A 14,232-nucleotide genomic window follows, 5' to 3' on the forward strand; every position below is an offset into this window, starting at 1 on the left:
CACATTAAGCTGTTCTTTTTCTTAGAGTCTGCAAAGAGAATAGATAGACTCTTTTGTTTTTAAAGAAATAGAACACAGATATACAAACTGTATATAGAAACTGCAAACGCACAAAAAATACCTGGAGTCTTCAAAGTATATGGACTTGTTTCAATATATGCATAGGGTATGGTCTAGTCATCCCAGCCTCCAGCTTGGTCAGCAGTTTCCAGCACTTGCAGACACCGTCAAACCCCAAAAGGGTTTCACATCCCTTATCTCACGTGATCATCATAACTACCTAGAAAGGTAGATCGGGGTTTATTCTGTCCATTTGATGAAAGTGGGAACAGAGTCAGAGAAGACACATAACAGAGCTAGTTGATTTCGGAAACTGGACTTCAGTTCTTTCTTTTCCACCGGTGACCGGGCAGCTGGGCCCTGGTCCTGATGCTGAGGTTCCTGAGCGCTGCGCCGGGGCCAAATGAGTCAGCCAATAAGGAAGCTGCATCTAGGAGGCGGGACCACGAAGCTGCCAATGATAGACCCCTCAGGGAGAAAGATGTATCAAATCAGAATCTTGTACTGAAGAGGGACGGCTGCTCGGCCAATGAGAGGCTAAGACCTGCCAGGCTGGAAGGCGGAACGGCCAGGCCGAGAGCCGAGCGCCAACCCGCGAGCGCCCGAGCTCCAGCGTGCTGCCCCGGTCGCCGCCCGCCATGGCCCGCGCTGCCCTGTTCCTCGCCAAGCTGTCCACGCTCCTCGCCGCCGCCACTGCAGGCGGAGATGTCCCGCCCGGCAAAATCGGTGCGGGAAGAACGCGGTGGGGGGCTATGTTGGGGACGGCTGGGCGGGAAAAGGGTTCGCAGCCGGCAGCAGCTGGCTGGGGGTAGGGGAGGGCAGCTGGGCAAGCGAGGAGACCTCAGGAGAGTAGCTGGGTGACGGAGAGGCGAGGGACTAGGACTGGGCGAAAAGGGGGACCGCAGTAAGGAAGGTGTCGATGGGGAGGGTGGGATGGGCATGTAAAGAGGGCACCTGGGACAGTAAAGAAGCGTGGGCAGGACTGGTCACTGATCTCGCCCGGAGGTGCAGGGTCACTGAGCTTCTGACATGTATGTGGCTCTTGACTAGGCGTCCGTATGACAGAACAGGAACTGGATAGCATTCACAAAGGTCTATTCAGGGCTGTCTGTAGCAAGCATCGTGCTGTAGTTCCTGCTTGGACCAGAGACCTCACAATACGGGAAGTCTGTTCTAAGGTTGAGAAAGTACCGAGCACACAGAGGAAGGACTTCACCAGGCTTTGCCAGCTTGCCAGGGCTTCCTAGAAGTAACATCTAAGCCAAAACTTCCGGTCGATAGGAAACCGTTCCACGGAGACAGAACAGTAGATCGACTGGAGATAGATTTGCTAGATGAGAGAATGGGGAATTCTTCCCCCCCCCCACGTTGTTGATGATCTAACCCAGGGACCCCAGCGCACTGGACAAGTGCTCTACCGAAAAGCTACACCCCCAGCCCCATAGCAGTCATTTTTCTTTGTTTATTAGTTGTGCCGTTTCTGCAATATTTCATTTGAAACTGTCAAACACAGAGCAAAGTTGAAAGAATTTTACACTGATCATGCATATACCCACTACCTAGATTTTGCTGCTCATTGCTACTCACTTTATCTCATACTTATCACATGTTCTAGCCATCTGTGAATCTATTTTTTTATGAATTCCAGTTATTCAGAGCAGGACAAGTGCCATGCCAAGCTTCCCTTTAGCTTTCTTGATTTTCCTCAGTCCTGTGACAGGAGCGTCTGTCTACCCTACCCCAAAGGAGAATGAGGAGCTTCCCATCAGGATGAGTTAATCCTTAGGCTCCAGTTGGATCCAATCTGAACTCCTCAGAGTGAAATCTGGACCCTTCAAGCCCACCTATAAATTTCCACACGCTGCCCCTCTCATGCTATTCTCTGCAGATCGTGCAGTTCCTCTCATTGGTCCAACTAATTGTTCTCTCGGGTCCTAGTAAAAAGTTTTGTGTTTTTTTTTTTTTTTCCCTTGTATCCCCACACTCTGTCAAGGAATTTATAGCTCCTTCCTCAGGATTCCCTGGAGCTCTGTTGTCACACTTTGGCGCATGTTGTGATAGCTGACTTGCATGGATGCCCCCTGGCTACCTGGGCTCCTAGGCACAGAAGCTCTATTTGGCTCATCTTCGATTCCCAGAACATCTTACTGTAGATCTAGATAGCTGTCAGTCATGTGGGTTCAGTGAGCTGGTCCACAGTGATGTCTTCTGCTTCTCTACATCCCTTGTGTGCCTTCTAGGCTTTGAAATATCAGTATCTCTAGGAACCATGGGTGGTTTACAAATGAAGAGGAGGAGAAAAGAGGAGTTAAAAAAATAAATAAAAGGGGGCATTCTTGGAACTGACTTTGGGAATACTGAGAAAGAGGAAGTGGCTATTTTTTCAACCTGCAACAAATATTTTATGAACTCCACTACCTGTGAGGACCTAGGGACATGGTGACCCTGTTCTCTCTGGGTCCTTAAATAGACCATTTGAATATTGTGTGGCAAGGCTAGGCCAGGGATAAGCAGACTGTGCTGCCTGTATACACAGAAGGAAGCCCTGAGTGCGTTAGGAGGGTCAGGCAAGCCAAGCTAAAGATGATAGATGTGGGCCATAGAAGTCAGCAAGGTGCAGGGTCTCAGAGGATGCCTGACAAGAGGGGAGACTCAGGCAAAGGCCAGGCTCATGCCTGAGCCTTTGGGTAAGGACATGCACTGCATAGTGGAAGAAGGCTAGACAGACAAGGACGTGGAGTACTGGGAGAGGAGGACAGGGAGTAGAAAGGGAAGTGGAGGCTGATTATAAGAACATGGTGTTCTCTGAAGGTTATCTGCCATTTCTTTATTTTTTTGTTGTGTATTTATTTTGTACTGGGAATTGAACCCAGGGCACTTAACCACTGAGCCACGTCCCAGCCTCCCTTTCTCTCTCTCTCTCTCTCTCTCTCTCTCTCTCTATATATATATATATATATATATATATATATATAGAGAGAGAGAGAGAGAGAGAGAGAGAGAGAAAGGTGTTGCTAAGTTGCTTAGGGCCCCACTAAGTTGCTGAGGCTGGCTTCAAACTTAAGATCCTCCTGCCTCAGCCTCCTGAGCCACTGGGATTACAGGCGTATGCCACCACACCCAGCTATCTGCCACTTCTTAATTAGAGATGTGTTCTTAGGATCCAACATAAGTCCAGTAAGGACAAATGATACCAGGTTTAGCTCACTTCCTTTTTGGATAGGGTTACTGGACTGTCAGGTGAGAGGAAAGCAGTATTTCCAATACATGGTGGGCACAGTCTTGGGTTAGGTGACAACCCAGTTCAATTGCTTCATGACTGGTCTACTCTTCTCACACAGGACTATTTAATGATCAGTGTTTGTCTAGACAGTGGTTCCTGACCACCTCTGAGCTCTGTCCAGCTAAATGTTTTTATCAGTGACTTAGATTACAATGCAAACGAACTTGGTTTGCAAATAATGGGAAGGCAGAGGAGGTGTAGTAAAGATGGTGAATGATAAGACCCAAAAGAGACCTCAACAAACAGTAACTGTAATAAATAGTGTCCAAAGATAAGGAGCAGCCTGTCTTAGGGTACATTCCAATCTTGGCAAATACAGACATAGAAATGATTTACATGTCAGGTGTTAGGTTGGACTTAGACCAAGGGTTGGCAAACATTTTCCAGTAAAAGGCCAGAGAGCTTTGTGGTCCATTATAGTCTCTGTTGCAATTATTCAGCTCTGTCTAGCATGAAAATAACCAGAGACAATATATAAAAGAAAAGGCTGGGCACAGTGGCACACACTTATAGTCCCAGCACCTGGGAGGCTGACAAGGAAGAATCATTTGAGCCCACGAATCCAAGACCAGTCTAGGCAGCATAGCAAGAAAAAAAAAAAGTGTGCCAATAAAACATTGTTTATAAAAACAATCACCTGCTTGGATTTAACCTGCAGGCTAGAGTCTGCCAAGCCCTAGATTCAAGAGTGATTTCCAGACACTGACCCTCCCAACAGAACTAGTCAGTAAATATTGTCACCAGTCTATACAGAAATAAGGAAAATAGGGACAATGTAATACGTTTGGAGTAAGATTAAATTCATTCTCTTCAAACAACCCTCCTGAATTTGGAGATTCTTTCCTGCTCTTCTGCTGCTCAATTGTTTTTTCCTTTGTAACATGAGGGTAATAGGAGACTGCAGTTTTCAGCTCTGCTTGTTATTCAGACTTCTACTAAAAACTCAGGACTGTGAATTTCCAGTTTGAAATGTTACAAGCCTATGAGGTGCAGGTGCTGGGGAACCTCAGTGCAGGAGGATGCAGAGGTGTGACCCCGGGCCCTCACCCCGTGCTCTGTCTGTCCTACCCCCCCCCTCCCGCCTGCTGGCAGCGGTGGTTGGTGCTGGGATCGGGGGCTCTGCTGTGGCCCATTTCCTCCAGCAGCACTTTGGACCCCGAGTGCAGATCGACGTGTACGAGAAGGGAACTGTGGGTGGCCGCCTGGCCACCATCTCAGTCAACAAGCAGCACTACGAGAGCGGAGCAGCCTCCTTCCACTCCTTGAGCCTGCACATGCAGGATTTCGTCAAGCTACTGGGTAAGTGCCAGGATCTGGGGCTTTAGCACCCCAGGGCTGGCAGCAGCCACCAGGCCCTTCCCAGACTGCCCAGACCTATGAGGCCCAATGGTCATATAGCCCAATCTCCTCATTTTACAGATGGAGCAGCTGAGACCAGAGAGGGGAAGGAACTTACCTGAGGTTACACAGTGAGTTAGTTTCAGAGCCGGGATTAGAACTCAGGTTTGACTCCCAGGCCAGTTTCTTTCCCTTTCAATTTGCTGCCTCTGAATTATTGTGATTATATCAGCCCCCCATGCTGGTACCTGCCAGCTATTTGGTACCCTTCTAGGTAATATGTAAGAATTACCTCACATCCTCCTTACCAGCCTGAGAGATGGGGGTGAGATCTTCCCCAAGGAAACTGAGGCCCCAAAGTTTTAAACTCCTCAACTAAAAGCACACAGCTAATAAATCAGGAAGCTGGGATTCAAACCCAGCAGCATCTGTCCAAACCACAAATGTACTTACTGTTTGACCCAGAAATTCCACTTATCAGAAGTGAACCTACAGGTGGTCCCACAGGTGTATGGAATGGCACACACATGAGCCGGTTCATTACGGCATTGTTTGCACTAGCAAAGATTGAAAATGTCATCTCTGCCCACCCACTGGGACCTACTAATTGACAATAATAAATACCTGATTGTGTAAGTACACAATTCAACAGCCAGAATGGGAAGATTCTTTATACCCAGTTATAGAATAATCTCCAAGATATTATATGTTGTTAAGGTGCAGAACAGTGTGTATCATATGTGAGGTGGGGAAGGAATTAAATGATGGCTATTTGCATATTTCCAAATCCAGTGCTTTGTAGGTTGTAGAGCACTGGACAGCTGGAAGGAGCTATGGCTGTCTCCATGTTACCTTGGTGTCCAGGACCCCATCTCAGCAAGCCCCATGTTTCTCAGCCACTGGCACTCTGGGATGACGTCTGTATTTTTCTTACATCTGAGTGGATTCCCATTTAAAAATATATAAAATGCTATATTCTTTTCCTAATTGACTAGGAAGGACAAACATTGTCCCAGTGTATTTGTGTGCAGTTTATAGACACACAGCACAAAAGAACAAACCGTGGTGTTCCCATTTCTTTTAATGGAACCAGCCATTTGCATTAAGAAGGCCCTGAATTTAAGCTTAAGGCACTGACAGGCCTCCCAGGGGAGGGGGAGTGCCTTTGAAGGGGACCTGAGGGGCTTCTGGTTTCTGCAGGGCTGAGGCACCGTCGTGAGGTGGTGGGCAGGAGTGCCATCTTCGGCGGAGAGCATTTCGTCCTGGAGGAGACTGACTGGTACCTGCTGAACCTCTTCCGCCTGTGGTGGCACTATGGCATCAGTTTCCTGAGACTGCAGATGTGGGTGGAGGAGGTCATGGAGAAATTCATGAGGTAGGGCTGGGCCAAGCTGTGGGGAGGGCTTTCCAGGGGATCAAGGTGAAGAGCTCAGGAAATTAGCAGCTCAGCAGCTCAGCCATAGTGAAAAGGGAAAGGTACTGGTGGATTTAAAGGCCCAGCATGATTCAGTGCAGGCTTTCAGCAAGCCCTCATCCTGAGGAGTGGCCTCTTGGGGCAGGGCTGGTGCCTCTGGCATTGTTACTTGAGCCCATATTCTTTCCTGCTGCTAAATCAATTGGAGCATGGATTGAAATTCAGTCACCTACAAGGGCCAAAGTGGGATGTGCATAAGTGAAGCCACTGGTGGAAGACAGCATGGAACCACAGGAAGTGGGGGGACCTGAAAAGACAGGTCAGCAGAGGGAGGCTGTCAGCATGCTTCTGCAGTCCCCTGTGGTCAGTCATGGGAGGATGTCACCCCACAGGCTAAGTCTTCCAATTTTTCAGGAAGGAAGCTGGAAATCCAGAGTTATACATGAAGTCTCCCAGCTTTTCAATGTTTGCCACGAATTCATCTTGTAAGCCAAATTTAACAAATCTGCAGGCCATGTGCAGCCCAGGGCCACTCATTTGCAAAGTTTGCTATCCCTAGTTTTTCCATCTAGAACAAATACTTCTCTTCACCACTTCTCTCCTCCTTGGGCACCAGTTCCTCCCCATCACCTTCAGGTATGGAGGACAAGTGGTCTGTGCCCACTAAGTATACCATACATCAAGCATCCACATAGAGTCCCCAAGGCCTCCTGCAGGCTCTCCCTGTTCCCTACCTCCTCCCCCTGCAGAGATTGTCCCTTCACCATCATCATCCCCCTCTTCAGTGTCAGATGCTCAAGCATGGCCACATGGCCCCCTTCCCTGCTCTCTGGCCCTCCCCCATCCTCTTTCATTCCGTAACTACTTGGATATGGCATTTCTCCCTTATATTCTCCAGATGTCCCCCACAGCTTATGTCCTTGAGTCTCATTTTTTCTTTCTTTTTCTTTTCTCCCTTATTAATTTTATTTGAACCTACAATGTTGACTTCTCCCTGTTATGGGAGATGACTGCTACCTGCCAGCTCTAGTTTCCCCTTCAGTTACAGACCCACATTTCCATCTGCTCTGGACACCTTTATCTTTTGTCCTGTTAGCAACCCAACACAGCATGTTTACAAAGCAGCCCTAGAATGGGCAACATTTCAAAGGCCAGCTGGTCTAGAAATCCATAGGCAGATGTTTCCAGTCCGTGCTAGCCCTTGGGATTGGGTGAATGAGCCGTACCATGTGAGCTTGAGTTACTGGGAGTTCTGTCGGATGAAGACAAAGGAGAGGACAGTATTGACAGGAGGCTGCTGATATCAGGTCCAACATGGTCTTAGAAGCCAGGGCAGAGTGGAAACTAGTGGGAGACCCCGCTCCACATCCGAGGATGTATCAGTGTGGACAGGTCATGGCCACTGCCTGCAGTCCTGTGGACTGACCTCAGGGGAGTGGGATATAATTGTATTCAACAGAACTGTGGCTTGAAGCCACATCTAGTGGGAATACTTGCCTTTGTCTCCGTGCCGTTCCTCTAGGACAGGCCCAGCACAGCCAGAAAATAGGCCAAAGGGAACATAATCAGCCTCCTTTCTCACCTCTCTGGAGGTAGAGGAGGAGGCAGATCCCTGGTGGGCCTTCTGGGTCCACAGATACCCAGTGGCAGGTGATCAGCCAGAAGGCCTTTCTGCAGAGGGCTGCAGCTCCTTGTGTCCTCTAGGATCTACAAGTACCAGGCCCATGGCTATGCCTTTTCGGGTGTTGAGGAGCTGCTGTACTCACTAGGAGAGTCTGCCTTTGTCAACATGACCCAGCGCTCTGTGGCCGAGTCCCTGCTTCAGGTGGGCGTCACCCAGCGCTTTATTGACGATGTTGTCTCTGCGGTCCTCCGGGCCAGCTATGGACAGTCAGCAGCCATGCCCGCCTTTGCTGGTGAGTATCCAGCCCCTCAGCCTGCCCATCCGCCCTCCCCCTGCCCATAGTGCCCAGATTGAGCTGTGGTCCCCATAAGAACCTTACATTTATCCAGGTCATTACCCTTGCCTTCGTACTTGGTTGCCTAATTCTTGTTTGATTCTGGCTCATTCCTCCAAGTTGGCAAGACGGTATTCACATCACTTTATAGAAGGTAAAAGCAAAACTTAGAGGCAGGTCCAGTATGTACCCACCATTCCTGATTTCCTGCTAATACTTTACAGATGTGTAAATATTAGAGCTGAGGTGATATTTTGCTGTCCACAGTTTGGTTTCAAGGAATACCCTGTTGAGGCCTCTGTGCCCTGGCTGTTGAGCCATTAGTGCACCTAATCTTCCCAGCTCCTTACTGGGGTGGGTAGGCAGGTACAAACCCACCATCCTCCTGCTTAGCCCCAAGAATAAAGAACATAGGCTTCACAAGGGCAGGATTCATGCCCTCTTTTGCTCACTGATACATCCCAGATACTTAGAACAGTGCCCGGACCATGCTAGGCACTTAGTGCACTTTTGTTGAATAAGTGAATAAAAAGGTGTGGATTGGCAGGCACCTCCCATGAGCCCAGGATCCTGTTTCTCTTGCTTCTTCCCAGCCTTCGGGACCTGCCTCAGTGTCCCCTCAGTATTTCTCTCTCAGTCTTCTAGTACCTGGTGCATATCCTTCATAGCATATTTGTATTGAGATGTAACTTACACATGATACAATTTACCCACTTTAAAATATACAATTCCATGGGTTTTAGTACAGCTATAGAGTTGTGCAACCATTACCATAATTTTAGGGCATTTCATCACTACAGAAGAAACCCCCTACCTTTGACAACTACAAATTTCTTGTTTTTCTGGATATGCTGATTTGGGGGCATTCTTTAGCAACAGAACTGTACACCATGCAGTCTTTTGGAAATGGCTCTTTTTTTTTTTTTTTTTTTTTTTTTGATGGTGCTGGGGATTGAACCCAGGTCCTTGTGCATGAGAGGCAAGCACTCTACCAACTGAGCTATATTCACAGCCCTGGGAGTGGCTCTTTTATATTCTCACTTCATAGCATTGTGAACTTGGCTGTATTATTTGTTTTTTATCTCCCTGTGCCCGTGGTTGGGAGTAGTCTTTCCCTGGCAGGGAGATCTGGGGAGAACAGTGCTAGCCTCTCTAGACTCACTTGCCACCCTTCTCATTTTGCCCAGGAGCCATGTCACTAGCAGGTGCCCAAGGCAGCCTGTGGTCAGTGGAAGGAGGCAACAAGCTGGTGTGTTCTGGTTTGCTGAAGCTCACCAAGGCCAATGTGATCCATGCCACAGTGACCTCTGTGACCCTGCACAGTACAGGTGAGTAAGAGGGCAGTAGGCATGGCCACACCATTCCTGCCAGCTGCTACTCCTGCACCTCAACCCTGGGCTGTGTGCTCTGCTGGGGAGTACTTTTGAAAAAGCAGTGGGAAGCCCCATTGACGCTAGAGGGCGCTTTTGCCCTGATTCAAATGTCAGAGCCAGGAAGCTGAGTCTTCCATCAATCCAACCTGTTCCTTTGACCAAGGAAGACTGACAGTCTTTACAGACTCTCTCAGCCAGTCAGCAGCAGAACCAGAGAAGGAACTTGGGCCCCCCTGATTTCAAATCAAGTGCTCACCCTGCAACTGTACCAGTATGAAGAGAGATGGGACAGCCCCGCTCCCTCCTTTTCCACCTTAAGATCTGGCCCCCAGATGGGAGATCTGTGGTTAGAAGACAAGGAAGAAGTTGATTTTGGTGCTGTCTTCTCTTTCCTTCCAGAAGGAAAAGCCTTGTACCAGGTGGGGTACGAGAGTGAACTGGGCAGTGGATCCGACTTCTACGACATCGTGGTCATCGCCACCCCGCTGCACCTGGACAACAGCAGCAGCAACTTCACCTTTGAAGGCTTCAACCCACCCATTGATGATGTCCAGGGCTCCTTTCAGCCCACTGTCGTCTCCTTGGTCCATGGCTACCTCAACTCTTCCTACTTCGGCTTCCCTGACCCAAAGCTTTTCCCCTTTGCTAACATCCTTACCACAGATTTCCCCAACTTCTTCTGCACTCTGGATAACATCTGCCCCGTCAACATCTCCTCTAGCTTCCGGAGGAAGCAGCCTCAGGAGGCAGCTGTTTGGCGAGTTCAATCTCCCAAGCCTCTCTTTCGGACCCAGCTGAAGACCCTCTTCCGTTCCTATTACTCAGTCCAGACAGCTGAGTGGCAAGCGCACCCCCTCTATGGCTCCCGCACCACCCTCCCAAGGTTCGCACTCCATGACCAACTCTTCTACCTCAATGCCCTGGAGTGGGCGGCCAGCTCTGTGGAGGTGATGGCTGTAGCTGCAAAGAATGTGGCCTTGCTGGCTTACAACCGCTGGTACCAGGACCTGGATAAGATTGACCAGAAGGATTTAATGCACAAGGTCAAGACTGAGCTGTGAGGACCCCAGGGAGAGCCCCGGAACTTCTGCACCACAGTGAAGATGGTCACACCCACAGCAGCCCAGGACCGACAGCCACATTCCCTGACAAGCTGCTCTTTTGACCCCTTATGTATTTTTTCCCTCCAGTGTGGGTCCAGGTGATCCACCACCTGCTATCTATCTTAAGGACCTTTACAGTTTTGAGGGAGAGGATAACAAAAGGGAAGGGAATTCAAGCCAGTGTACTTGTCTTATTTATTTATTATTTTTTAAGGAGAAATAAAAAACCATCTTCTCAAGCTGCTTCTAACTTGGTTTTCTAGCTAGGAACCAGGATGACTATGGAATATAAGGCAGAAAACTCTTGAGTATGAATTTTTTTAATTCCACTACCTACTCCCAAAATGTGCAATCATTTGAGGCAACCTACAGTAAAACATTTACAACCCAGTAGTTACTAGAGAATAGAAGGGAAGATCAGAAAACCTAAGAAATTATAATAGCTCCTGTTTGCTCTGGGCCTGATGGATGGGAAGTACCTAGTTCAGAATTTTCTTAGATACCATCTCCAAGCCTCTCAACAACACTGCACATTGTAGGAGATGGCTGGTAGGACCTGAAGAAGAGATGTTTACCCCAGCACTGCCATTGGTATAGCTCTGAGCTTCCTGGCAACCAGTGCGAAAAGAAACAAACTAAGCTACAGGAAGAGGGAAGCTTTTCCTTGGTATCTGAAGGAACTGAGCATTCTGGTTTTTATGCAAGGGTTCAAGGGTATTATGACATCTGTCTTGCAAAGAAGAGAAGTCCTCAGATGGTGGAGGGCAGATATTCCTCACTCCCAAACCTTCATCTCAGCAGAGGAAAAGAAGAAAAGAAGGTTATAGGACAGAGTTGTTCAGAGATTAATCTGGTACTTTCCCCTCTAACTTCAGAGGACAGGACAATTGTGCTTTGCCTTTTCTACAAATCAGTAGAGTTTTGTGTGGTTGTTTGTTTGTTGTTGTTATTTTGGTTTGGTTTTTGGTTTTTTGGTGTGGCGGGGGTGGGGGAGAGACTGGGGATTGAACCCAGAGGCACTCAACCACTGAGCCACATCCCCAGCCTTTTTAAAATATTTTATTTAGAGACAGGGTCTCACTAAGTTGCTTAGGGCCTGCCTGAGTTGCTGAGACTGGCTTTGAATTCATGATCTTCCTACCTCAGCCTCCTGAGCCACTGGGATTATAGGCATGTGCCACCATGCCTGGGTTTTTTGCTTTTTTGAGAAAGTAAAATCTTTATTCTCTTTGGATCAGTGTCTTTGTGTAAAAGGAAGAGAATATAGAAATGGAGCCCTAGCCACCCTGCAAGCATGGTCCATGGGCCAACCACCACATCTGAATCTCCTGGAGAAGGGAAGCTTGGCAAGGTGTCCCATCCAGACTTGCTAAACCAGGCTTCAGGGAGAAGCCTGGGTGCCCAAAGGAAACATCTCTGCCAAATGATGCTATGTTAATACTGTGGCTTTCCTAACAGAAACAGTCCCCAGAGGTCATCCAGCTAACTTTCCTCTCTTTGCAGAGACGAAGATAAAAGCCCAAAGAGAGAAAATAACTTGTCGAGGTCTCCTTGGTCACAGAACAACTCAAATCTGAATTCCGTCCTGTTAACTGAGTTCAACATGGGGCAAAATACCATTCCAGATGAGGTGCCCAAACTGGCTGTGAGGTTGTTTCCACTATGTCAGCGTGGTGGTAATGGCAGTGAAAGAGTTGGAGACTTTAAAGTAAAAGTGGCATTCATTCACTGCTTATTACAGACATCATGACACCTCACTAAGAAGGCTTTGGTTGAAGTAGTAGAATACTGAACTCAAACTCTGAAGCAATAAAAATGGTATTGGGTATGACTTGAATGGCAGGCACACAGAATTGCTATCCCCAGCCCTGTTACTTCTCTCATAGCCCAAGATGGCTGCTGGCAGCTCCCCAGGTGAAAAGTTCTTTTTCTACAACCACTAAACCCAATTCCAGGCTCTGGGCCAGTTGGACCACCCCTGAACCAATTCCTGTGGGCAGGGGAGTGCCACATGCTGATTGGCTTAGGACCTAGATACCAGACCATTCACTGTGACACAGGAGATAAAATTAAGCTGAATCCGAATGTTTATTATCCGAGTGTTTGGGTTGGAGGGATGGAGAGAGCCACAATGTCAGCCACATGCTGATATCTCGAGTCCAGTGATATGGCATCTTTTTGTTTTGTTTTGGTAACAGAGATTGAACTCAGGGGTACTCAACCACTGGGCCACATCCCCAGCCCTACTTTGTGTTTTACTTAGAGACAGGGTCTCATTGAGTTGCTTAGCACTTCAATGTTGCTGAGGCTGGCTTTGAACTTGCGATTCTCCTGTCTCAGCCTCCTAAGCTACTGAGATTACAGGCATGCAACCACCGTGCCCGGCTGACATGGCATTTTGTGATGGCCTTTGCTTGAAAAGAAGATGGCGTAAACTGTCATGGTGTAATTGATAACTGGTATCAGGCCAGGGGAAACACAAAACATATCCCTAATAATCACCCTTCCCTTGTGTCCCTAGGGAAGTACGTGCACAGACAATACAAATGGGGACAGTTACATGTGATCCTTAGTCCTCAGCTGGGGCTTTGGCTGCCTGCCCAAGCACGACTGCAGTGGAACTGGCTGTCCTTCAGAAACCTCCTTCACCTGAGAGGCAGGACCAGACAGTTCAGAACCTAAGTCAGCCAAAATACCCACGCTGCCTGCCTCCCCAAGCCCAGGCCTGAAAGTTGGATCTCCTCTCTCCCTTCCTTGCATACAAGGAAGAAAAGACAGATTCCAGAAAGGGGAACAAGAACCAACAACAAGTCTTTGTCCTAGGGCACCCCACCATCAGCAGCAGCCTTCTCATACCAGAATAGAAGCCCCCAAAGGCCCACAGACTCCTAGGGAAAAAATAGAGCATTTGTAGAGAGCCCTACAACTACCCTCATCCTCAGTAGTCTCTGATGTGTGTAGTGTATTTTGCATTTAAAACCCTTCACAAGAACTCCCCCTCCTAGAGTTGGTGACCTAAGCAACATTTCAGCACTCTGTGGGAAGCAAGGGACCACTGTACTGTGTGAAGGGTAGAATTGGGGAGTGCAAGTAGAGAGGTAAGGGACACCTTTGTGTTCCAACCATCACCAAGAAGCATTTGAAGGAGCTAGCGGCAGATCTTGGGCTCCCCCTGGAGGCCTCTATGCGTTAATTCTCCAAGCGTTGCACCCCTATTGTGCTCTGGGCACTGTGGAGTTGGGGAGCGTGTTGGAGGTGCAACCTTGAACAGGCAAGTGAATTGCCCACCTCATGGAGCGGAAGTTTCTCACTAGCAAGTGGAGAAACAGGATAGACTCAGTCCAATGAAAGTTCTGGAGTGCCTGGTGGATCTACTTCTCTGAGTTCCCTACTGCTGCCGTTAAACCAGGAACTGGTTTTAAAGCTCATGATGCCAGGCTCCCAAGTTGCAGAATGGGGAAAAAAAAAAAAAAAACTGGAAATCCCTAAATCCCATCCATTCATTCACAGATGAGGAATCAGAAGCCCCCAGACATGTAAAGGTTATCATCCATGTATAACGGGCATTTTTGAGCATCTCCATATTTTTGATGCTCTAGTGGAGGATAGGTCCTCACCAGGAAAAAGGGACTTCCTTCCCAAATCCCTATATCCCTAGGCTACCTTGGTCTCCCAGGACTAAAAAGAAACCCTGCTGGAGCTC

At 48.2% G+C, this 14,232-nt stretch overlaps 1 protein-coding gene across 2 annotated transcripts; it reads left to right on the top strand.

Annotated features, from left to right (window-relative positions):
* The first annotated feature begins 616 nt into the window (after positions 1 to 616).
* Pcyox1l (prenylcysteine oxidase 1 like) lies at positions 617 to 10,768 on the top strand. 2 transcript variants are annotated; one of them, XM_005324180.5, is made up of 6 exons: positions 617 to 786; positions 4,436 to 4,642; positions 5,882 to 6,056; positions 7,800 to 8,011; positions 9,241 to 9,381; positions 9,826 to 10,768. In XM_005324180.5, the coding sequence occupies exons 1-6, from the start codon at positions 699 to 701 to the stop codon at positions 10,485 to 10,487; spliced, it is 1,485 nt and encodes a 494-aa protein (XP_005324237.2). In that variant the 5' UTR covers positions 617 to 698; the 3' UTR covers positions 10,488 to 10,768. The 2 variants fall into 2 exon arrangements, with proteins under 2 accessions (XP_005324237.2, XP_077903683.1); XM_078047557.1 differs by lacking the exon at positions 617 to 786 and adding an exon at positions 4,763 to 4,812 and having other exon boundaries at positions 4,554 to 4,642.
* The last annotated feature ends 3,464 nt before the right edge of the window (positions 10,769 to 14,232 follow it).

This window comes from Ictidomys tridecemlineatus, chromosome 1 (genome assembly GCF_052094955.1).
Source record: "Ictidomys tridecemlineatus isolate mIctTri1 chromosome 1, mIctTri1.hap1, whole genome shotgun sequence".
Lineage (NCBI taxonomy): Eukaryota > Metazoa > Chordata > Mammalia > Rodentia > Sciuridae > Ictidomys > Ictidomys tridecemlineatus.

What these genes read in the sequence shown, in the direction of transcription:
- Pcyox1l (XM_005324180.5), top strand. Translation starts at nt 699, where the DNA reads ATGGCCCGCGCTGCCCTGTTCCTCGCCAAGCTGTCCACGCTCCTCGCC. An exon ending in TGTCCCGCCCGGCAAAATCG is followed by an intron (nt 787 to 4,435) that starts GTGCGGGAAGAA and finishes GCCTGCTGGCAG; the next exon opens with CGGTGGTTGGTGCTGGGATC. An exon ending in GTCATGGAGAAATTCATGAG is followed by an intron (nt 6,057 to 7,799) that starts GTAGGGCTGGGC and finishes TGTGTCCTCTAG; the next exon opens with GATCTACAAGTACCAGGCCC.